This window comes from Phallusia mammillata, chromosome 1, assembly GCF_965637545.1.
Source record: "Phallusia mammillata chromosome 1, kaPhaMamm4.hap1.1, whole genome shotgun sequence".
In the NCBI taxonomy this organism is placed as follows: domain Eukaryota; kingdom Metazoa; phylum Chordata; class Ascidiacea; order Phlebobranchia; family Ascidiidae; genus Phallusia; species Phallusia mammillata.
In genome coordinates this window covers 3,053,389-3,078,403 of record NC_137252.1, presented here as the reverse complement: position 1 = coordinate 3,078,403, position 25,015 = coordinate 3,053,389, and the positions used below count along the sequence as shown (strand labels likewise).

Genomic DNA, 25,015 nt, shown 5'->3' with positions numbered 1-25,015 from the left:
CAAGGAATTTCCTTTGTCTTAAAAACATATAAAGGTATGAAACAGTTTACTTGTTACAATTTCTGTCCAACAATTTATTTTCATTTTACTGCTTAAAATTCTAAAAGACATTTCAACTTATTTCCAACAAATTGCACCGGTAAACTGGATCCATGCGGTAGCCCGGATACATTTGGGCAATGCGGTAAATGCCTTTCACAAGCTGTCATATAATGAAGGTAACAATGTGTCAGAGAGATGGTGGCATGCTGCATCAGGTTGGTGTCTTAGTGCTAAAATATCACATGATCTGCTTCGGTTTAAATCTTCAAGATTTGTGGTGGATTGATCACTAATAACGTAATGTCCAGTAATGCAGAATTTTACTTCTGATTGTGATTCTTTCCACTTCTCGAAGCGTTTGTCATTTGTCACATTTTCAACTTGAGCAACTTCAGCTAAGTAAGCAAAAACTGGATAAAGCGACCGTTCCCATCCGCGACCCACACAACGACTCTGTCCTCCCACAGTGACGTCGTACAGCTGATGACGTAGCTGGTTGTTTTGCCGAGAGGCTCGCTTTGCAAATGTAACCAGTTGGTAAAATTTGATGATTCGCCTGCGAATATGGAAAGTTTAGTACAACGCATTCACAAAGGTTTTAAATCATTTTACTTTCGGAGTTTTGCAACCTTTTTTCTCTTGCTATATCGTGGCAGGTTCCAACGGTTTATATTTACGCCTTAGTTTTTTAATGCTTTACTACTATGATGCAAATGCCGATATCATTTGCCCACTATTTAACCCCAAAGCATTAAAAAAATAAAAAAACACCTTCTTTGACGAAGTGACGCCACTAATTCACAATAGCTTATTTAAGAGGTTTGTTGTCAAAATAACAATGCGCCTCTCTGTGCTTCTTGATGTTACTTTATTAAACCTCATGCTCACTTTACACTACAGAACCAATTTGATGTTTGGAATCTTATGGTAAAATACATTACCTGTTCTATGATATACTCTTCCCTCTTCGGTTACAACAAACCCAAACTTCCCAGCGAGACAAAAATCCGCCACTTTTAAACTCGACCCGTTAAGTAAAGGTGCCGACAATTCCTGCCACAAAAAATTTCTTGTTACACTGCCACCCAGCGGATCCCCGACACTGGGTAGTTTGGCGGAATAAATTCTCCCGTTTGGGTCCATTCTCCAGGTCATTTCGGACGAAGTTACTCGCTTTTTTGTTGAGTTGTCCTTGCTCTTCACATCTACATAATATGTGTAAAGTTATTAAGGTTTTAACCGAACTCTGAAGTTTTGACATAAAAATGCATGGTTAGGATTTAAGTCCAAAGCAATTTGAAGTATTAGGCTGAAAATGTCCACATGAACTACGAGTTAAAATGTACCCAACAAAACAGACTGGCCTGCATTTGTTTACATGTCATATTTTCTTCCAGTTACTTTTAAACTTTAAACGTTCAGATAATAATAAAGATGCATACCTTGTATATGTTGCCAGTACCAGCCAAGTGGTGTAGCAGGAAAAATCCCTCTTCTTAAATATAGACTCCCACACGTTAAAAGGAAAACCTTGTTTGCCACCACATTCATCTATGAAATATGTTTCAGTGCAGTCAAGGGCTTTTCGGGTCATGTTCGGCTTCATGTCGATTTGGGTTGAAATTTAAGTAAATTGACTTGAATTGTTTCTAACTTTACATTCAGTCACATTTGTGTTACTATTTTAGGTAATATTTAATCTTGTACAAAATGAAACACTATTAAGTTTTTCTGCACGGCGTTTTTTCAACTTTCAATTCAGGTCGCTTTCCTCTAAGTAAAATCTAAGCAACAAACTCCTTTCGAAAAAAAGCTTTTGAAAAAACTTACTTTTGGGAAAAGATTAATACCTCTCGAAACCAACCTACTTGAAGTAACTGAGTCGTACGGAAAACAAAAAGGTTGTGGACGGCTTACTTACCTTTGTATTTCTTGGAATGTCCTCGGACGGTTTTGAACATTTCTTTATCCCGCGTCCGTCGACTCGAACCCATTCTAAATTGCTTGACTCTAAAAGATCATCAATATTCAGTTATATAATGTCTTTCGATTACACCAGGGGTCTTCAACCTTTTTGGTGCAATCGTCCCCTTTCCTATGCACCGGCTCAAAATCGCCCCCCTATGAGATTGTTATTTGTATGAAAGTTGTTGAGCAGATGCGGGCGGTTAGCTTCGCCTAGCAACACGAAAGCTTTAGTCAAAGCTTCAGTTAACAAATAATTTAATTGCTACTACAACACGCCAACTCTATTTCACGCAATTTTTTAAACGCATCTAAGAAAAATCTGTCCAATCATACACAAAACAATATTACGATTATGCGCAAACAATTGCCTTCTTTTGTTGAAAACAATGGGGCATTACTCAGTAGAGGAAAATCCTAGATGAGAAATCTTAAATGTTTGGGAAGCGCTTGTGTAGACCTATAAAAGCGTGTGAGGTAAAGCTTGTTACCGTTGTATTTAAAAAGTATGGCCTCTCACCAGTCACCACACATAGCCTCAATAAAGTGTCCCCTGTGGCTAATTGAATGCCCAACCTTGCTTTCGAGATCAAAAAAGTACAAACAATCCCCAGTAAACACAATGTATTCAGTTAGCAGCATGTTTATGCTGATGCGTCCCTTGTCTCTGGTGTTTGTTTGCAAGACGAATTATATCTGCTTGTAAATTAAAGTTAGCTGAGTCTCACAGTTCTTGTACGTATTTATACAATTAGTGATGTTGAAATCGCCCCCTTTTGAAGTCAGATCGCCCCCCAACTTCCAAAATTGTCACCATCACCCCATCGGTAGACGAAATCGCCCCCTAACTTCCAAAATTGTCACCATCGCCCCCTCGGTAGACGAAATCGCCCCCGTTGAATAACCCTGGATTACACCAAGTCGGCAACCTTTTACGCGACGCATGCCCTTGTTATTTTCATGGTATCGACTTTGCGTGCAAGCATTGTTTATGAGTAGTGGTGGTTTGTACCAGCTGATCTCAAAAGTTTTGTGCATGTTGACTGGATTTTAAGACTATTGAACTTCAATATAAACACGCAAATTGTTTGGCGTGCCATGAAAAATTACCTCGCGTGCCAGGGGTTGTCGACCCCTACATTACACCCAACGTTGTACTTACCTCTATTGTTGAAAGCCTGACCCCCGATACTGTTGTTCAAGTAGAATATTCTCCCCTCACTGTCAGTACTCCAAGTTCCGGCATATCCCGACGATAATGACGTCACTGGAATGACGTAGTTAATGGATGCGTTGCCTGTGATTTAAATTATGCCTTGATTTCGTGAATGGTGTTTAACAATTGTCTAGTGCGCGCAACCCCTTCATATTTGTATCACTCATCTACAAACATTTCTGCTACGATATCTTTCACCGGGTTAAGTAACACAACTTAACGGTACAATAAAGAAATGTACATTTTATTTTAACAGTAGCACAAACTCCTTTAAATGTTCGGATTTCACCTTAGGGTAAACTTACTTGCTTCAAACACTTCCACTTTTAGTCTCATCCTCATACATTGTGGCCTTTCAATATTCCAACTTCCATCGTCATCACATTGTGTCACAGACACACCCTTTATGACGTAGCCAGTATAACATCTGAAGAAACATTGCGAGCCGACAAATGTTGTGTTGGTGCAAGTTGCAATCCCGTTTGTGAAGTTGGTTGTCACGTCAGGGCAACGAGGGGCTGTAACAAAAATGCACATGGTTGATTGAAAACCATGTTGATCGGAATTGAATCCGCTAAAGTTATTGCTTGTACAGTTACATTTTACTTTGTATTTCTATTCATTCCCGCTAAAAGAGATGGAATCACCTTCTAATCGTGGTTAAACCACATTCATATTCACATGCGCTGAACCACTTGGGTTAAAAGTCAACATCAAAAAACGTTTTTTTTTCAGTCATTTTTCTTTTGATTTTCAAGAAACATATACTGCATTTTGCTTAAACCAGCATTATAGCTTCATTTTACATGGTTCATTATGTCTTTACCTACCTACAGCAACGGTATTTGTAAATCAGTAGTTTTGCGAGTCGAATCCAAAGTTAAATTTGGGATACCAGCTGTTGGTTAATGCTTATTCAAACTTACGTGGACAAGCTTGTAAATTGCAGAATGCTCCCTCCGTTGTATTTCCGCTACATCCGCTGTTCTCATTGGCGTAGAGACACCCACGTGATCTGAACTTAGCGCCATTTCCACACGTGTTTGTGCACGACGTCCAGATTGCTAAAATACCGTAAAAAAACAAATTTCAGAAACGAATTTCTAATTTTTTTTCTGCTTAAGTGCAGATATTCAATTTAATGAAATTAAAATGCACTTGAAAACAGGTAGAAAACTCTTTGCACCTACTTTCAGGTCCAATTTCTTGAAGCAACTTAATTACACTTAATTACATGCCTCGATTTTTGGGCACATGGTCGCTATATAGAGAAAACGTTGCGATGCTATAAACAGAAAATTGTTTTCTTGGATCTTTTAAACGTTTTTTTCTGAATATCTTGTTTGTTGTGAGCTTACGAAACCTTGTTAGCAAATGAACTAGCGAAGCAGACTTACACCAGTCTGACCAAGTCGGGCACATCGCATCTTTGCAAATTCTTTCATCTCTTGTTCTTCCAACGCAATCATCACTCTTCACGTACTTATCACTTTGATTAGTTCCAACCACTTCCAAGCAAACTCTACTTCTGTCGCTCATTCCTTCTCCACACGACACAGAGCAACTGCTCCACGACTGCCACTTCGTCCACTGTGAGCACGGACCTGCGTCACAACTCGTCGTCTGTGACGTCATGTTTAATGACGTCACACCTGTTTCGGTAATGATGCCTTGACCACAACCGTCGCTGCCTGGAAGTCCGTTTTGGCAATTGCGTTGTCGCACACGCCTGCCTTCGGAACCGCATGTGACGCTACATGAACTCCAGTGGCCCCACTTACCCCAGGTAGGGCAAGGTCGTCGGTTACAGGATGTGATTGTGATGTTGGAACCCCCAATGCAAGGCCCTGATTGGTTGTTTTCACAAGGTCGGTGTTTTTGTCTGCAATTAGAAAGATAAGAAAACAGTTTTGCAATCTGACAATAAGTTAAAATGTTACAGAGGGTTGTCAAAAAATAGTCTCGTAATCTAGCAATTGTAAGATAGCATATTGCGTTATTGCTATTTATCTTGCATTTTACAATAAACCCTATGAACTGGAAAGATCCCAGGCAATATAAAAGATAACAAGGACATAATTACTTCTTTAATGCAACTATTATTTTTATATCTCTTGTGCAGCTTACAAAAAAATGGTAATAAACATTGAAATCATATGGATAATTTTAATATTTCACACCTTGACCCTGTTTCGCCACAAGACTCGCTACAAGCGCCCCAAGGACCCCATGAGCCCCAGGTTGGACACGGACGACGATTGCATGGGATTGTTGTTTCGTTAAAATCGCCACATGATCCGATAACTCCATACATACAAGTTCTGTTTCTGCTTCTGTAAAGTAGACAAGCAAAAATAACATACGTGCGTGATCAGCATTGATGCACAAAACAGACAAAATAGTCCGTTTTAAACCTGTTGGCAATACAGTTATTAATTAACACTAACTTGATATTTAGTTTATTCCCTAAAGGCTATAAACCTAATTCAACAAACAGCGAAACGCAAACGATGAAAATTAAGTAGACGTTTTGCACTAAGATGGAAGTCGAACAAAACAGGTTGACTACTGGATTGAAAGAAATTGGTTGCTCATTCAAACAAACAAGAAACCGTTTTACAATGACTTATGTCTTATCAATCATCCAAGTATCCAACATACATGGTGAAAACAACTTTACATTTCAACTCACTTGGACCCAGCATCCCCACATTTTCTGCTACATTCGGACCACTGGCCCCATTCGCCCCACGTGGGACATAGGGCCTCATTACACCGCCCCTGTTCTGTGGAATTTCCACCCTTGCTTGCACAGTCACTCTCGGTCATTTTCACCCCATTGCGAAGACAACTTCGTGCTCTGACGCGCCATCCGGTGCCACATGATTTGGTGCAACCTGACCAAGAACTCCATCTGCTCCATTCTGTCAAAGAAACGTTTGATGTTGTTAGAGAGTAAAAAAAGTAAAAAAGCTTCAGTTCTATACAAGTGACAGGACATAAGCCATATTGACTGAGATGGCCATCATACGGCACTTTCTCTGGAAGGCTAAATGCACCTGCGCAACGATGACTTGAAGATGTTTGCCTAAACCTTTGAGTACGGACATTTGTTACATTTTGGTTCTATCTGACTCAATCTTTCAGTCTAGTATCAACCCACTTATTATGATTTTTTTGGCTTTTTGTCACAATAAACATATTTAAAACAACCTCTCTGATTTGCAAACAGGTTAGCTTGTCACATAAAACCCCTCAAACTTTCGACTCCACTACTGAAGTAACCTCCTACCGATCAACGTGGTGCAACTTCTATTCTTGTTCACCGCCATTCCCGTTTCCATGGCAATCCAATCTTCGAATTTCTCGACGCTGACGTAAACGCCGGGGAATCCCGGTCTAGCGCAACCGTGACCGAATGACGTCACTCCGGCAATGTACCAACGACATGTGACGCAACGTTGGCATACCAACGGTCCTCCACTGTCTCCCTTAAAGTAGTGATTTTTTTTCATTTAAATAAGGATCGATAGTGACGATTTCATTTATTTTGTTTTAATTACATTGCCTTGAGGTATAAACGCAGTCTGATTCAAGTGCACTTTATGCTGCACTCATAGTGTTTAAGCCAAAAGCACAGATCTATCTTAGAGCCCTTGAAGCTTCTACTATAATGGGTCAGTTTTGAATTTTGTAACATACGATTCTTAATGCATTAGGTGTCTTTTATGCTAGATTTGGAAATTTGTGTTGTTTGTCGATTTATGTTTGGTACCTTCTGTGCTTAAATGGCACGTGAGCATTGGATACAGTTTTACATTGTGACTTGAAGCAAGTTGCTTAGTAAACAAAAATTTCAAAACAACAACATTTTGGAATAGTACTCTGGCCTTGACGCCTTTATGCGAGTCTTAGCTACGTACCGCCTTTAGTAACAGTGTATAGCAGCAGCTTAACATTACACCATCAACATTTCAACGTTAATCGTGCTCTATACTTTTGCACTTTACACGTACTCGAGGTTGTGCAGCTATTCTTCGGTTTGTAAATAGTGCAATTAAGCTGATACGGTTTCTTCAACAGAATTTTAATTCAAATCTTACCTGACAACTGTCCTTCCCGCCATTCAGCAAATCTCCAGCACAAAACTGATAATCCTTCAATTTCCAACCCCTGCTCATGTAAGATCTCATGCAGTTGCGTTTGTTGACGATTGGAAGCGCAACTTGTTGCAGAACTGGCGCAAGATCAGCCTTAAAAGCTGAAAGATATAGCTTGTTCAAAAACAAAACTAACAAGCCAAATAGCTTGTTGTGATTGTGTTTAGTGCAGAATTGTTTACCTTTTGGCTCAAGCAAAGTATTGAATTAGCTGAAAGCCTAAAACTAATAAACACTTATAGTTAAACCTTTGTAATAAACAAGAAGGTGTGGAGGTGACATTCTCCCGATGATTTATATTATTGTTCTACCACCACCCTCTTTCTAACACAGGTACTTCAATGTTATAATATTTAGATTTTTTCGCGAAGACCAATTGAAAATCAAAAATCTGGTTAAACGCGTGGTTAAACACGAAAGTAATCGTTTTATTCGCCCAACTCACCCACTGTACCGAACCCAGTGGCGTAACAGCGCTTCCCTTCTGTCGGGTATTCCCCGTTTGGGAGACAAACTGGACTTGCAAAAACTGTGACGTCAAACGGTCGGTCTGCCTGGATGAGCGCAATGTCATATTGTGGAAAAACGAAACTTGGGTGAACGATAATGCGCTTGTCAACCCTGGGAAAATATATTTGGATAATGTTAATTTTAATTAAATGCCGTTTTGCCGCAAGTACTTTTGTTGGATTGAGTCTAGTATTTACTAAAAAGCTCGTGGTACAAGTTTATAATAGTAAAGCTCCACAAATGCTGAAACGAAAAATTGATGATTTTGTTCGTTCAGTGATGAAGTATCATTAAACTAATTGTTCTTTGGGGTAAATTTATGATGTCTTTTTCCAAGTTAACTGAGTCTATTTCTTTACACAAACATTTTCAAATCGACCTTGAAAAAATGATTCTATCAGTAGAGGTCACCCAGCATCAAATTTGTGGCTGAATTTGTAATACTTAAAGTATTTACTACCTGATCTGTCTGCTTCGTTCATATCTCAACGTTTGGTTAAACATTCCCACGGTGATGACGACAGTGCCGTGCCGTAATACATCGTGACCTTTAAAGCAGTGCGCCGCAGTGAGAATCCAACTTCTATGGATGAGAGTTCCTCCACACAAACTACGTCCTCCGATCAACAAACGAGTCTAAACGGAAAGATTGATTGCAGATTTAATGATGTAATACAATTTTTGTTTTGGTTTTTGGTTAAAGTCGGAAGGTACAAGGATAATTTTGTGGATTGCTTTATCCAACAGAATATGTAAACATATAAAGCATGAAGCCGCTGCTTCGATGTACAAGGTCTCATCAGTGGTGGCAAGACCTTGGCCGTTTAGACTAGTGTAGTCAGATTACGGCACTCCAGTTTGCATTTGTGAAAAACCCAAAAGCAATGACCCACAAGCTATCAGACGTAATAGATCGAAACATTGTGCACTGTCTGCAGCTCAAAGAAAAAACTCATAGTACATACAGTGGAAGAAACGTAATTATTTTCACCACATGTTGTCGATCGATTTGTTAAACTCGCGATTTTAAAACTTCATTATCGACTATTTATTTGTTGCCACGACAATCATCTTCTTACCATACAAGACCATCGAATTATCGCCATTTTGCTCTAATTTGCCCAATTAGACAACTAGAATTATCTACCTGCCCAAGTCTGACTGCAAGACACAACTTTTCTGACTGGGTGGCTTTACAGATGGTTATTGCCATGCCAAGAAACAGCTACACATGTCAAATAAAAATCTATACAAAACACTAGCAGCTCGTGACATGGCACCTTCATAGCTTTACGATCACGTTGTTGGTTGAATTGTTAAATTTGTGACTCTATACGACTATTTGTTTGTTGCCACGACAACCATCTTTCTCACCATCCAAGGCCATCTTCCCAGTTTCGCGTCCTCTCCTCCCACGATCCTCTGAAGATCCCGCTCAGTGTTCATCCCACATCCATCCTCCATCCTGTGATCTTCCTCATCACCGATGCAACATCCGCTCTTCATCCCGTATTTCTTCTTGTAACCGTTGAAGCAAGTTGATCCCTGCTGATCTGGAGGAGGCTGAATGCAGGAGAAAGATCCTGGAGAGTTCACACATCGATCTTCGCATCCTCCATTCCATGTAAGGCATTCATTAATGTCTGTTTGTGAAAAAGAAAAAAATATTCAATCTTAACATGCAGAAAACAAGCCTGCCCAACTTTAACGTTTTTAACAAAGACTTACACACTAGTACGGCGAAGGTTTGACAGAAAATGTTTGTTTTAATGTTCTTTCAAACACATCTACAAGGTCAAGGTCACATGGAACATAAAGAAACATGCACGCTTTAAAAAGTCATTTGTACGACATCACGCAGTAATTACAGCAAAGAAAATTAAATATTATACAAGGTGGCAATAACTTTTTTTTAATGTAGGATGAATCTGGCAGATTAAAAACAAACGAACTGAAGACAAACATTGGCAATATTCACCAAAGACAAAATTTAGTGCTGTGCACATTAGGCATTGGCGATAAGCAAAACAATATACGATTTCTTAGAGAAACTTATGTTATGTTATAATTTAATGCAGTATATCAGAGAAAAAATAATATAATCATTCATCAAAGCAGCGATTTTCCGATTTTGAGTTGCATGTCGGCCTCGATTTTGCGGTTTCGGGTTTAAGTTTAAATAAAACCGACGTGATTTGTGTCTGACTTTGCACTCGCATTTGCGTTCTACTTTCACTTGGTATTTTTACTGTTAAGGCTGGCTTGACTGGTCTGATGACCTCGTGTTGTTCCGATTTTAAGTCATGCTTTTATTGTGTAGGTGTGTGTATGGACAATTAAGATGCACAAATATAAGCACTAGGATAGGTGATTTACCTTCACAGGTTCGTTTTGCAGATGACCACTTGAAACCAGTTGAACACGTGACACCAACGCTCGTATCATCTCCACTGCAGTTTGTATTGTTGCACGAAGCGGAAGCGTCACCTTGAGGCGAACTGTCTCTGCTTGTTGCTACCACTAGCTGGGGTAGTTTGGGTTCACATGGTGGACGAAGGCATCTGTAACGACGCAACAGTTAGTCCGATGTTAGACGACTATCAACTCCATCTTGGTAGGCATAGTACTTTAAAAAAATGCTCAGTGTTTGTGATCAATGTAACTAGACATACAATTAGAAATGCGTAATGGGACTTTAAATTTGAATGATCAACAGGACATATAAATCGTTTTTTTAGCAACGGCTTGAGTTAAGTAAACACGTTATGTTTTTATTTCATTTTTAATGCAGTTTATTTTTGTGTTCATGATTCCTTACGAACCGCTTTGTCTCCTTATCATTTCCATCACACTTGCTGTCTGGAAACATCGAGTTCTGACAAATTCGGTTCCGTTGCGTCAGACCTTCTGAGCAAGTCACCGAACAAGTTGACCAACTTTCCCATTCTCCCCAATCTAGTGGGAGAAAAAGTTAACTGGGTTCATTTTATCTGTTGTTTCAATTTTACACTAATTCTAGACTAAAAATTAGAACTAGTAGTTTAAATACCGAATTGATGGGAAAGTCAATTGGAATGTTGCCGCATGGAAACAATAAACTGATCTCATGCAAACAGCAATTTTGTAATGGAGGAACATTCAAATGGATATTGGATTGCACAAACCAATGATGTGAACAAATAACTCAAACAAAATGGAAAAAGAGAACGTTTAACAAGCAACACTATAGCATGATTGATACGACAGGTAAATTAACTATAATTAAGTAAAACAAACTTGTTACCGGTATACTTTTGTTTCGATGTTTTTTATATGTTTTTTTTCAAAAAACTCTTATAGCTAGGTGTTTGTTGGTTAATCATGATCAATAGCAGCACCGTTTTGTATATTGCAACCGTAGTATCGTTTTCTTGCGACATGGAAGACTTACGTGGACAAATTCTTGTGTTACATTCCACGGTTTCAACAGCATCACCATGACATGTAGTAGAGCTGCAAAGTCGGATTCTGCTTCTGGATCCAGTGTTGCATGTTTTACTGCAGGCAGACCATTCGGACCAATCCAGCCAATCTGTAAATTTTAAGAATATTAAAAACAACTGAATTACCGCTTAACTACTATTTACCATGCTAGTTGTTTTCGTGTTTTATGCTCTTGTTTGGCAGTGGGACAACGTATGTATGTCGACCTAACTGTTGCTATGCTATAATTGTTTTTAATTTTTTTACTTTATGCTTATATTTTTCGTACACTTTATTTGTTGAATGATTTTATTATTCATATTAACTTTGTGAAACATTTTCTTTTTTCTTATTGTTGCAGTATAGTAAAACTACTGGACTGTAGTCAAGTTTCTTGCTCTAAACACCATGGAGAAAACAACGTCTGTAAATGGATTACCAACCCAAATGGGTTGCAACAAACTGAGCAATGGAACAATTTCTTTAGAACAAATGAGGGTACGTCACGCCTATTGATGACGTTAAACCGAATAGCAGTTTCTAATTGGCAATGAATTGGACAGAAAAACGCGTCAAACCTAGTTGGCCTGTCGTACATTAATTTACCTTGAGTGAGTGCATTTTTGTAACTTATGTGTCAAATATTTATTATCTACTTTTGTGATCACTTACTAGAAAGTTTGCAGCATGATCTCACGCAAAGGGTTTTAACCGATGGATGATTGCAAGTCACCCTTGCCACCAGATCAGGGCATTGCTCTATCCAATCTTTGCACAAGCCTGAAATATATAAGATTTTTTACGTTTGGCGAAAAACAAATCAAGACTTATATATTTATATTTTGCTGATTCGTTAGTATCAGTTTCTTATTCAAATAGAATACCAAGAAGCTGATAATTTTTTTCACCGGGTACCAGGTTTTCTGCACAACTGTGTCCGCGGTAACTAGTATTTTTTGTATCGAACACAAACTTACAGCATGTTTTTCTGCACAGTTGAGCCGAGTTTCCTGAGCAGATGTGAGGTTTAACTTTCTCGCATTGCTGAGTTGAAATAATGTCAGTACATGCATCTGTAAATATGAAACCTGTTGAGTAACATTAGACAAACATTTTTGTTGGTCAAATAGTGCCTATGACTGATTACACTTAAGGATCTGTTATACAAGGAGATATTAATTTTAAACCAATCAAATGAGTGCTTACCTGCCGAAAGCAAAATTGAGGATAAATAACCGAATATTATCACCAAACTACGCTTCTTCATTTTGTCTGTCTAAGATGAAAAATAAATAGAAGGTGTAAACTTTATTGGTCTTAACAACCTCCAAGATTCACAGTACGCCAGGCCTATGAATAGCGTCATACCGAAATTGCCGGTCACCAAGTATTCTCGTATGGCAAGGCGTAGGCTAGCAAACATTAGCCTGCGGTGGGAATCGAACCCACGACAGGAGTTGTTCCAGGACAAAGGCTCCACCGACTAAGCAACGCCGGACATAGGCTGATTCGGTTTGACGCCTTCAATGGGCCTGGCGTACTGTGATTTATACGAGTGTGCCGTGATTGCTGGTCTACATAGACGCTTTAGAGCTGATCCCTGCAGTGAATTTATGTTCATCTTAACCTTCAAGTTTGTTTTTCTTATCTATTGGTCTGGATAATATGTGTCCCAAGCTCCGAAGTTTCGTTGGTGCGTAAAACTGGAATACACTTTAAAACTCAATGAAAAACGCATCGTGACCTGCATTTAATTCATCTGCTTCTTTGTGCAACCAAGTCAATTCCTGTTCGATTTTTGTTCACTAAAATTCACTCAGTTTAATTGCTTTACTGGGTTTTCTTTTAACTCGACACACAACAAATGTGCTCAAATCCTAGATCACCTGTATCGGCGCTTGCCTGTGATTATGTTTAGGATTAAAATTTGGTTTTGGATAAAATGCCGCGAAGCCACGTATTAACTTGTTAGATGACCACGTGTCTCGATGAACTTTACCTTGAGGGAAGAGAATGTTTCATTTAACCACGTGGTTGGCGGGCGGCCACGTGATATAACGTGCAAGCGAATGGTAACCGACCTTCTAAAACGTGATTGTGTGGAACATTGTCGGGCAAAGCGATATTTGGATTAAATTTGTGTTAGTGTGAGTTTTACGACACTTCAGCAACTGGACAAGCCTTAAAAGTTTTAAACCAGACGAAGTTTATTTTTCTTTTAAATGGTACGATATTATTGAACAAACCAATTGAATTATCTAATACATTGGGCTTTTAAGGCCAACTTGAGCGTTTTATACTGTAAGTTACCTTCGAAACTGCGGTATCTTGCATGTTATTTACCAAAACCACACGCTAATGCAAGCATCATCGTAACTTCTCTCAAAATTGACAAACTTAGTATTTTCACTGATATTTGAGGGTCGATTCTAGGGAAGGGACAAGTTTATTATCACGATCGTTAAAGCTCATTTTCACATGCTTTATGTAGGTCCTAAGCAGACGTAAAGGCAAATCATTAACTTGTCTACGAATTAGTTTTCCGTATACATTGCTTTTAGTTACGTATGGTTCATCTATAAGCAACAGTTTATGTGGTAGATGAATGCTTTCCCTGTAGAGAAGATAGACACTGTAGGCCAGGGGTGTCTGAAGTGCGGCGGCATTTCCATGGCCCGCGGCCGTTGTTTCAAATTGTTTTGCGTTTGGCTCACCATAGTTTGGATTTTTAAGTTGTGGTGACTTGCGACTTCACTCAAAATCTTTCCATAGAACTTTATTTATAGGTAAAAGAAAGTAAACTTATACATGGTGCTGACGCTACAAAATCCCGCTATTTCCTCAAATCCCGTACATTTGTGTTCTGGTTTGTTGCAGTTAAAAATTTCGCAAAACACGTCGGTCTGCGGGCGTCTTCACTTGATAAAAATTGCCCCCCCATTCAAAAAGTTTGGTCTCCCCTGCTCTAGGCCTACAACAGAGCCAAAATATGTGCTAGACATTAACAAGCTACTGGTGCACAATTTGTGGCGGTAGGATTATTCGCGGCCGCATCGGTAAGTAAACAAAATCACCGCGACTACTGACACCCGGCGATTTATAAGTAAACTTTGGATGGATATCTTTTGGGTAGATTTGGCCACATTGGTAAGTAAATAAACTCGCGGTCGACCAGTATAATAGAAAAACTTTGGTAGACATCTGGCTGCTGAAGGAAACGTTATTTAGGTTTATTTCGAGACATAAAGACTTTGAAACTATCTGACAAGCAAGATTGACAACGGAATCAACCCTGGAGCATCTATGCAGACCAGCGATCACGGCATACTCACATAGAAATTATAGTTCGCCACGTCCGTTGAGGGCATGCCAGCCTCCCAAGCATTTCCATGTGGATAAGGTTATGATTAGAAAAAATCTAGCCTGCGGTGGGACTTGAACCCTTGACAGGAGTAGTTGTACTCGTCGTCCAGCTTATAAAGTATTTTGAAGCATATAGGACCCACTGGCGGTCGTTAAAGAAAAATAAACCGACTATGAAACAATAGCAACTACAGTGCTTTAGTTCGATGTCCTTTTTGCGACAAAGACTTGTTTTTTTATTGACACGACATAAAATAATGGGATCTTATCACAATCTTCTGTCGCTTTATTCCACAAAGTAATCAGTCTGTACTTGTACGATTTACGACAACTTTTCTGACAATGTATTTGTTGGTAGGTAAACGACATCGGCTACGCGTTGGTATTGCATGGTAACGGTCGCCACGGCAACCGCTTTATTTGAACACGTGACTTTACGGCACATAGACTTTAATACAAGTGAAGCAAAACGTGTTGAAAGTCACACTCGGCAAACTTTATGATGGCATTTCGGAACAAAAATTAATCATAAAAGGTAGATTTGGATCCGATATGATTTGATTGTAAGTTTGTTTATGTGCGTTTTTTTGCAATCCGTAACGGTATGCCACATCTCTATTGAGCGATACAATAGATTCTTTCCAATAGATTATAATCTATGAAAAAATATTCAGCCAAAATTAAAAGTATTGATGCTCCAGCGACACAATACCACTTTAGCACTTTATCTGTTTTTCTTATTGAAGCAACTGAAGTATGAAGGCCAGTGTATTCTATATGCATTAGAATTAGTATTGTGGATGATATACCCCATGATACCCATCACGGATATACTTAAATGATATTGCTCAACACAGCAACGGTTAGTTGACTTGTGTGAGAGTAGGAGCGTATATGGTCGCGTGGTGTTGAAAAGAGAATAAATTAGAAGGTGCCGGACAAAAGTCGGACCGCGTGGCCATTTTGTGTTTGCTTTTCAGTCTGGGTGATCGATTGGAAAATGAAACGTTCTTTTCACACTCCAGCAAACATGCGGTTTGAAAAAATCCTGGCAATCCTGGCACTGTTTAAAAAAATTTTACGTTATTTTTATATGCTTTGATTCGCCACAACGGTTTGTAGCTTATTTCATCTTTATTCTTGTTGGGCGGACAACGTCTGAATGCGTTATGCTCACAATAAGTCCATCGTCGAGTTGCCTGTTTTCTTGCAAGTTCGTTGAATCATATTTTTTTGTATTTTTTCCACCCAGGGAGTTGGTGACTTCAATTTAGCTCAAACCATCGGAAGCATTTTGGTAAAACAGTATTGCAATTAAGGTGTTTTTAAGGTTTTTGAATTCAGGGCGCTTTGGGGTACGAATCCTAATGTGACCATTTGGCCAACTGTTTGTCCTGGAGGCTTTTTGTTATCTAGTCTTTCAGTAAGCGAACGAACTAATTGAAGTTTTTTAATTAGCCACCGGACATGGATACTTTCATTTCAAGTAGTTTACCAAAAAAGTGGAATGTTTTGATAAGCTACCTAAGATAACTCTAAACAACTTTGCCGCACCAACACGCGACAAAACAAGGGTATAAAGTGCAGGGGCTTGTGCTTGCAGTCACTGTGAAATTAACGACGATATTGTAAAAACATTTATAGTAACTGATTAACGTAGCCTACTTTGTGACTTATTTCATGCTGCTGATTTGGGGGTGCTCTGTTTAGCCAAACTTTGCTTCTTGGATATGTAATTTCAGTTTTTAGTGTTAACGGAAAACGTAAGATCATTTGTCACGGGTTTTACGCGCAGTTGTATTAAGATAATGGTTATTATTTGTGTGATTTAGGCCAGTGGTCGGCAACCGCCGGTCTGCTGCCCGATACCGGTCTGTGACGAGTTCTCTATCGGGCCGCATAATTTTTCAGGTTAAATGCTCAAAAACATTTTGCTCTGTACTACGCACATTCAGTATTATTTACCCTGATGAAGGCGACCTGTATGGAACGTCAAAAGGTAGCATAAAAATAAAATTGACAGAGCTCTATAAAATAGCCTCGATTGTGTCACAACCAATGAAAACAATCTAGTATTAGATAGTTGCTTGGTCGGAAAAGATCTTGTGTATACTGTTATCACCAGTTTTAAAATAAAAATAAGATTTTTGACATATACAAACTGTGTTTGAATTACATTGTTTATTACAATAAGAGTATTTGTTGTCAGTTTGCAACAAATGTGTTTTTAACTTTGGTAACCATGATTTGCGATTTTTAAATCTTGTACCTTTGGACCTGTTATCAGTTGCTTGCAATTTTTTTGGATTCTGGTGACTTGTGTAGCCGCGGTTTAAAACGGTAAATTTTTTGTACGTTTTATACACGCCGTGCCCCGCTGTTCAAATTTGCACCCGTCTAAACCGCACGCACAATCAGATAAAGGTTGCCAAGTAAACGGACCAAACAAACAATTATTCTTAGTCCCATCAAACACCGATCCTTTTACGCTAAATCCAACCCCAAAAATGGCTCATTGTTTGCCATTGTGTGCTGGGCGGGCGCCGCCAATTTGCTTGATGCCTTTCTTACACACAAAGGAGAATTGTCCGACCTTGTGATCATTAGTTGCCATGACAACGCGCATACCCGTTATCAGTCCTTGTGCGCGATACGAGAATGCCATTTCGACGTTTTGGGCTTCTGTCTGCGGTTAGGATTTTTGTTTTGCAGCTTAGGGCAGTTGCTCAATTATTTGTATTATTTTCTGGTTGTGGCAGTTTTAGTTGAAAATTATCTTTGATTTTTGAAAAAAAGTTAAAGGGTTTTTGAAAGTTTGTTTATGTAAGTTTATGTCAATGACAATAAAAGCATACATAAGATTTTTTTCAGTTCATTTATACTTACAATGCAGCAATGGTAGGCTACTTTTAGTCTGACGGAATTATTTTAATCATTTGTTTTTTAAATCAGTTCAGTATTTCTGAAATTAAGTTATATTTGTTTACTTTACAGAAGCCAACATAGTTTAGATTTGCTTCAAACTCAAAGACTACAAACTCCAACATGAACAAATTTCTTCTTTCTGCCATTGTGTTGCTTGCGTTTGGTACTATTGGTGAGTAAAACTATTGGTGGAGTGTCAGATGTTGTTTATTCATTTAAAATGTTTGTGTAAACTTGTTTAAGTGAATGATGTTTGCTCTTTGAAAGTATTTCAAATGTTACGCATAAACTGTTGGTGCTTTTCTATATCTTAATATTACTACAAATTTTAGTTAACTTTTATGAAATGTTACTATTTTGGTTTTTAGTTTAACAAATTTGATCTAGGTTTTTTTACAAATAAAAAAAATGTGGCTTGAACAGTTACAAAATTGCTCATGCTATCACCACAATACAAGAGTTTCCAGAACTCTTAATGAGCATATGATGCCGCTTGTTATAGCTATTTCCCGTATGTTTCTCACAATTAGAATTAATAATCGACCCTTGTTTATTGTTTCCATGTTCTGTTCCAAGTAATATTTAATTAACTTATTATTAGAATAGTTATTTCCCATAAACTGTAAATAACAGAGCAAAATTATGCCTAATATAAAAAATCTAACCTGCACTATACATATGGCCAGTTTTTATTCGATTCAGATCAAATAGACGTTAAAAGCGACATGCTTTATATTTCAAACGTTTCGGCAAATGCTCATGCCATCATCAGTGATATAAAGGTGGTTACACCCATCAGTAAACAATGATTAAATTCACAATAACTATCTGTTCAACTGAGGATTTATTGTATACCATACATCCCGGTATCTTGCTATGACGGTAAACGTACTACAAAATGTTGCATTTCACGCAATAGCAGCAGTTGTTTGCTTTGAATGCCATGCATTTATACACACTTACGAAGTGGTGGGATTTAGTCGGTTCGCACCGGTTCAAAAGAACCGTCTTTAATTTAAACCTCACCACTGCACTTACGCTATGGCACCGAATTATAATGTATAATAACTATTTCTATAGCTTCTGGAGTGAGGTGTTACGTGTGCAGCTACACTAATATTGATGGGGTCGGTGTAACTGGTGAAACATGCAATGGACCGAGCCCGAGCTCCACTCATCTGTTCAACTGCACCACAGACTATTGTCTGACCACAGTCACCACTGTGACGGGTGAGAGCATGTTTGTTTACGCAACACAGAGTTACACGTGGACAGAAATGCGGACAAGAACCCAGCCTGAACCCGAATAATTTTAAATATAGCCATAGTTTGGGATTTCATCTTAAAACTCTGTTTACTAACGTGTTAAATTAAGCCCAAATTAACGTTTAAAAAGAACTCGAATCTTGTCGTCTGAAAACTCGATTTACCAAGGTGATATGACGTCACAAATGTCACATCTTCATTAGTGTGGAGGTTTGCTCATAATCAAGCTCGTGTTATTGAGGTCAGAACCCGAACTAAAAAGTCTGGTCTAGCTTACAACTTCAACGCAGCCAGAATTAGTGCAATATGTCTTATAGACTTGTGATAACAACATATTCACCAACAAATATGATTATTCTATAATATAACCTTGACATTATTTGCAAGAGTCGCTTGTTGTATGTTTTTTTTAGTCGGTGTTTCGTCCACCGCCATTGCACGGACGTGTGGTACATCCTCTGTGACCGGAACTTGCGTTGACTCCTCCGTCGGAAGCGTATGCACTTATTCCTGTAACACTGGTAAGTTGGGACGTGTTTAGGGCACAGTTGTAACCTGCTTATACCGTGGGCCTCGTATTGAATATAAGTTGAATTTTCTCAGTTACGTACCAAACGCACTTTTACTTAGTTGAAGCACACAAGCCCGAAACTCGACCGAAATATTTAAAGTCCGAATTCACACCAAACAGTAGATTTTCCGAAAAATCCCGCTCCGACCCCAAAAAGCAAAAATCTGTTTAGGCTTAAAATATCGCTAAAGCACTGCTACAACAATCACAAGCAAAAAACCGCGTACCCCGTCTTTATATGAGTTGACTTTGGTAGTAGCGTGCCAAACGCACTTTGATCTAACATTAAAATTCACAATCGATTTAGTCGCATTTTTAGGTTGCAGAAAAATTTGCAATGAAGCAAAAGACACAAGATCTTTCTAGCTAGCTCTGGGTTGAAGTAATTTAGTGGGTTACACTTCTTTAAAAAAAAAATTATTTAATGTTTTACATAACCCGCGGGCCGCAGGCAGCATACTCCTTACCGAAATCATAACCTTAGTTTTTGCAGCTTTCCGACTACTTATACCAATCTATAAATGCTCACGGACAAAACGACAGTCCTCTTCAACTTATAGTGTCAACCAAACTCAAAACTTCATAACCTAGCGACTCACAGTGACCTTTAGACGACCCAACTTTGGGTCTCTTCTTGTGCGTTAGGAAAGCCCCATCTGCAGCAAAGCTTGTTTGCTCTTAATGTTTGCTCGATGCTTAAAGTTACGTGGGCAGGTTGGAATATCAAATATGCAAGTTTGGGCCTGTTTTAAAAACAGTCGTTTTAACCATTCAAAAACCACAAAACCTATAAGGGCACGTTACTACATTGGCCCATAAGTTGTACAGTGGACCCTAAGTCAACTGATTTGTTCCACAGTGTAAATATTAAACCACAGTTGGAATATATAAAATTAATGGTATTTCATTGCTTTTCGCAACGGCAATCAAACACAATTGAAACACAACGCTGCTTGTATTTTGTGTCGTTAAACGCAAGGCACTGTTTTTGGGATATAAGGACATGACAAATGTCGCAAGTTTTATGAAGACCATGTGTTGTCATGGCACTGCTATAATATAAGCTAAAATGACGACTATTGCTTAAACCTTGTGGTTACAAACTTCAAGCTAAAAGTTTTAATGCTTTGTTTGTAGATGATTGCAACTCAACCAACGGATCAGGCAAAGTTAATCTCAACTTTCTTGTCATGATAGTCACTTTGTTTGCTGGATTCGTTTTAGCAAGTTTTAAATGTACACACTGAGCAAGTTTTACATTAAATTTTAAATGAATGATGTTGTAAATACGTTTAAAATGCTCTATTATAATTTTCGAATTGCAAATTTTTGCGCTAAATCGAAAATACAATTTTGACGTAATTGTAACCATGACTCCCAATAAAACAACTTATTGTCTGTGTAGTTTTACACACAAGAGGCGCTAGAGCATCCATACCACGGTGACGTCAGTGTGGCGTTGATCTTTTTATTTTGCATTAATTAAAACCGATATAATCATTCCCAAGAACAAATAAAAACACAGCAAAAAATAAACAGGGGCGTTTCAGAGGTGTGTCCAGCAGTTGCAATATTTTTAGCTTCCAATTAGATTTTCTTATTTTCTATGTCGGTTTATAAAATTTTGCAGTTTACATTGAAACACGTCATATTAGCTTAGTGGAAACCAGAATAAAATTGTGGCAGGGGTCAAAGCATGCCCCACTGACCTTCAACGTTGCCAATGTTCAACTACAGGACTGTAATTGAGTCGTTAAGATTTGTTTCATTTTCTCGTTGAACAAGTTTATTGACGTTGGCATTACCGGAAAAAAGGGAAATCAAATGTAGTGTAAAGATCCCAACGGCAGAAAAAAAAGCTGTTTTGGCGTTGTCAGATAGAGTTAAATTTTGGTAGACGATGTGACGCGTTAGGATGTTGGCAAGAGACTAAATCAATATTTTTGTTCATTTTGTAACAAACATGAATAAAGAAATAAATGCAATGCCTTGAAAATCCTTGCTTCATGATGTTTCGTTTGCACCAGTCGGTTGTAACGAAAAAAAAACTGGCAAATGCAAAACATTTGCCGTCGAATTAAAGTTCGGTATGCACGGTTGAAAACATGTTTTTTATCTTGTTTTTTTGCAGTTGTTTGTTGTTAACACAGATTTTAAATTAAAACATGCCGAGTCAGATTTGGTTGGCATTTGTGTTGCTTTCATGTAGCGCAATCGGTAAGTGAAGTGAAAGCATTGCAAATTGTTTTAATGTTTAAAAAATAGTTTTTAGGCATAAAACAGCTGGTTTATGATATATCTTTCGATCCGAAATTCGGAGGTTTAGCAATAAAACTCGAAATCCGTTTTCGTATGTGTGTAAGTTATACGTTTCAACTATTCGGTCAATTGCTTGTCAAAACATGCTGGATGACCTGTGCGGTAGCGTCCGTTTCTGTTCAGTTTTCAGAATTTTGCTTGCCGGTTCGAACTGCTAACAAGTAAATTCTTTAAAATTAAAATCTTAAGAATCTCAATGAAGGTAAAAAAAAAAAATATCCGCCAAAATTATGCTTTTTTGCACAAAGCTTATTTAACAAAAACATAAAGATGGTGGCTGGTTATTTTTCATTTTTTTACAGCTTCAAGCATCAGATGTTACGATTGTCATTTCTCTGAACCACATGTGCCGGGTGTTACTGACTATTCATGTGAAGGTCCAAGCCCGGACGCATCGCATCTCGTTAACTGCTCCACTGGAGTCGACCATTGTTTGACGGTTGTCGGTATAGCAGACGGTAAACCATACCCTACTTGTTGACAAACTCCAAAAACTACACCAAGCCGAAGCATATTGCGCTTTTAACGATTCAATTCAAGTTTGTTTTTTTCTAAACCTTTAAACCCTGGGTTTCTTATTACATCAAGAGTGACACACAAAAAAATGCATCTACATAAAAAAAATCATTACGGCAAACCTGCACTTGTTTAGACGATCCGTTAAGGTCGATTTCAAGGGCATGTGGGGACGATCAAGCAGTAGAAGGTTGTATCAGCGTGACAGGTGGAACTTTGTGCACCCATATTTGCACGACAGGTTAGTGCAGTGGTTCTTAACCTTGCAGGCACCTTGGTACCCGAAAAATAACTTTCGGGCCTCGTGGACCTCTACCAAAAATGTAGATGGCAAACTCAACTAAAATGTAAAGTTTGGGTTCAACCAGGATTAGCATAGAAATAGGCGAACGTTATTAACTTTAAATTTATATAGGGCTAACATATAGGAGTTGTTTGTGATGCGCCAAAAGCAATCAAAATCTATGGTAATAGGAAGACGTAAGTTATAATAGGCAAGTTTTAACAAAAGACGACACCAACAATTTAAACGATCTTTACTGACCAGGAAATTAAGTCGACTGTCGTAAAACAATAAAAGGTATTGCAAATCAGGCATTATTCCTAAATCGATAAAGTGTTTGAAATGCGTCACCAAATTTCAACTTTAATCGAGTCGAATAGAGTGAACAACAAACCGTACTTGAGATAAATCTCAGTTTGAACAAAGATTGTGGAAAATAGTCAATTAAACTAGGAAATGAAAATTTGTGCAACACACACCTAATTGCGAATTATAAATGAAAAAATATATCACTGACTTTTGGAAAAAGTTTCTAGTGAGCTTACACCCGTGCCCCCGGAATGGACGCTGGTTGAGAACAGCTGTTTTATGGTGAAACACGGTCATAATGTGGCTAGCAGGCGCTGCCTGCATGCGAATAATCCAGCTTTGCTTAATATTCCATAAAAAATAAATTAGCCTCGTTTCTTATTGCTAAACTATCGCGTCGCACAATAACGACTTTTTATTTGGACTCCCACAACTTTGATCGTAAGTAATAAAAATGAATAGCTTTGCTAGTATTAAAACAGATAACTTTCGTTTTTGCCCCTGCAACGTCAAATGCACGATCTTTTGTTCAAAATATCACTAAAATGCAAAGAAAGAATAAAAAAGAAACAATTTTTTTTAAATGTTAAAAGAAGTTGCATTGGTTTTATCTTAATCCATACTGTAACATTGTGATTATAGTTTTGTCTTTTCAGATGATTGCAATACAACTAACGGAGCAGGTAAACTAAAAACATTGTTTTATTTTGCTATTTCCATAATTAGTCATGGATAAAAAATTTGACTAAACATGACCTTTTTATGACTGTGGTAATTCAAAAGATTTTACTTTGTTTAACGGTTTTAACTGAATGTTTTTCAGATGATTCCAACCCAACTAACGAACCAGGTAAACCGTGCAGACTGTGGCTTAACCAGTTTTGTTATTTAACGCATCTCCCATAGACAATAGAATGTAAAAAAGAAGATTCTTGCTTCTGATCAGTAGAATATTAGACTGTTTTATAAAAAAAACAGGTAAAAAGCATAAATCCTTTCCTTTGAAAAACAGAAATATATATTTCGCCTTAAATAAACAGGCATCGTCAGCTACTGTAAAAGCAAGCACGTTGTGGACTGTCGATATAAAGTGGTACAAAGTAAAATAGTTAAAACACCTAAAAACAGCCTGTGTTTTTTATTTTCCCCTTCTACCATTTTGCTATAAGTGGTTGTTTCTGTTTCGAGTTTACAATGGTTCAATACAACAATGTTAATACTTATTTTCCAGTTACCACAACCAGCGGATCGTGCAAATTGAATCTCAACTTTCTCGTTATGGTGCTTACTTTGTTTGCTGGGTTCTGCTTTAACAAGTTATAATTTTCACGTTGACCTACTAGTAAAACAGCCTAATTTTCCTTCTTATAATTTTACTTGTAATTTTCAATGTAATTTAAACCATCCTCATACACTAGACCACATTAGGTTTTTAATTTTTTTAGAATAAACAGTAAAAATGAATCAAAATTATGTTGACTTTATATGAGCTCGTTATAAATTTCAGAACAAGAAAAAAAAACTTGCTGGAATATAAGTTAGTTAAACGTGTCTTTTCTTGGATTCGTTTTAACTTTGCTGGGTTTTCATTAATCAGTTCTGTTTAACTCTGTAAAATCCCCTGCTTGAAACGTTTAGCAAGCCGTCAAGTCGTGCAGTGGTTGTTAAGACGCTAATAAGGTTGAAATTGGCTTCTTAACCCCAGTAGTAAACATTAAATTAGCTGTAAAAGGAACGATTTTATTGCTTTTATCATTGCTTTAAGCATCTGCAATTAAATCACATACATCGTGTAGTACTGGTCGTTTGACACAAGGTGGTTTTAGGCAGATGTCGTTAAACAATAATATCTTTTGTGATTTACGTCACAACAATCGGAATTTAAAGTACTAAATGAAAAACATTGAAAAGTGTTTGCTTTGGACGTGCCACCATTTATTTTATATCTTTAAAGTTTAAAATTACGACAGAACAATAACATAGAGATAAAAAAGAATCACGTGGCTTTGTTGCCATGTTACCATTGTCACAAATCCTCATTAAATTTAATTTTATTTCCTTGTGCTGAACACGTTTATTGAAGTTGACATCGCCGGAAGAAAGGGGAG

At 37.9% G+C, this 25,015-nt stretch overlaps 2 protein-coding genes across 3 annotated transcripts; one reads left to right on the top strand and one right to left on the bottom strand.

Moving 5' to 3' along the window:
• Positions 1-437: 437 nt before the first annotated feature.
• LOC145212757 (uncharacterized) lies at positions 438-13,127 on the bottom strand. The gene is made up of 22 exons (XM_080081006.1): positions 13,100-13,127; positions 12,562-12,631; positions 12,333-12,428; positions 12,028-12,135; positions 11,324-11,464; positions 10,716-10,848; positions 10,270-10,454; positions 9,268-9,536; positions 8,354-8,529; positions 7,829-8,004; positions 7,327-7,484; positions 6,516-6,714; positions 5,916-6,147; positions 5,404-5,556; positions 4,621-5,105; positions 4,150-4,287; positions 3,529-3,741; positions 3,170-3,304; positions 1,964-2,052; positions 1,485-1,593; positions 984-1,247; positions 438-598 (listed from the first exon to the last, which is right to left on the bottom strand). The coding sequence occupies exons 1-22, from the start codon at positions 13,103-13,105 to the stop codon at positions 438-440; spliced, it is 3,696 nt and encodes a 1,231-aa protein (XP_079937132.1). The 5' UTR covers positions 13,106-13,127.
• LOC145212782 (uncharacterized) lies at positions 11,406-21,183 on the top strand. Of its 2 annotated transcripts, none has more exons than XM_080081039.1 (6): positions 11,406-11,466; positions 11,717-11,853; positions 17,713-17,815; positions 18,724-18,873; positions 19,323-19,430; positions 20,618-21,183. In XM_080081039.1, the coding sequence occupies exons 3-6, from the start codon at positions 17,764-17,766 to the stop codon at positions 20,725-20,727; spliced, it is 420 nt and encodes a 139-aa protein (XP_079937165.1). In that variant the 5' UTR covers positions 11,406-11,466; positions 11,717-11,853; positions 17,713-17,763; the 3' UTR covers positions 20,728-21,183. The 2 variants fall into 2 exon arrangements, with proteins under 2 accessions (XP_079937165.1, XP_079937160.1); XM_080081034.1 differs by having other exon boundaries at positions 11,717-11,966.
• Positions 21,184-25,015: the final 3,832 nt, after the last annotated feature.

Bases quoted from the DNA above. Each gene is read 5' to 3' on its own strand.
- LOC145212757 (XM_080081006.1), bottom strand. The intron at 10,455-10,715 runs GTTCGTAAGGAA...GCGTCGTTACAG, and splicing joins AATGATAAGGAGACAAAGCG to ATGCCTTCGTCCACCATGTG. The intron at 8,005-8,353 runs GTAGTAAATACT...ATATTTTCCCAG, and splicing joins GAACGAAGCAGACAGATCAG to GGTTGACAAGCGCATTATCG.
- LOC145212782 (XM_080081039.1), top strand. From the start codon at position 17,764: ATGAACAAATTTCTTCTTTCTGCCATTGTGTTGCTTGCGTTTGGTACT. The intron at 18,874-19,322 runs GTGAGAGCATGT...TGTTTTTTTTAG, and splicing joins CACAGTCACCACTGTGACGG to TCGGTGTTTCGTCCACCGCC. The intron at 19,431-20,617 runs GTAAGTTGGGAC...CTTTGTTTGTAG, and splicing joins CACTTATTCCTGTAACACTG to ATGATTGCAACTCAACCAAC.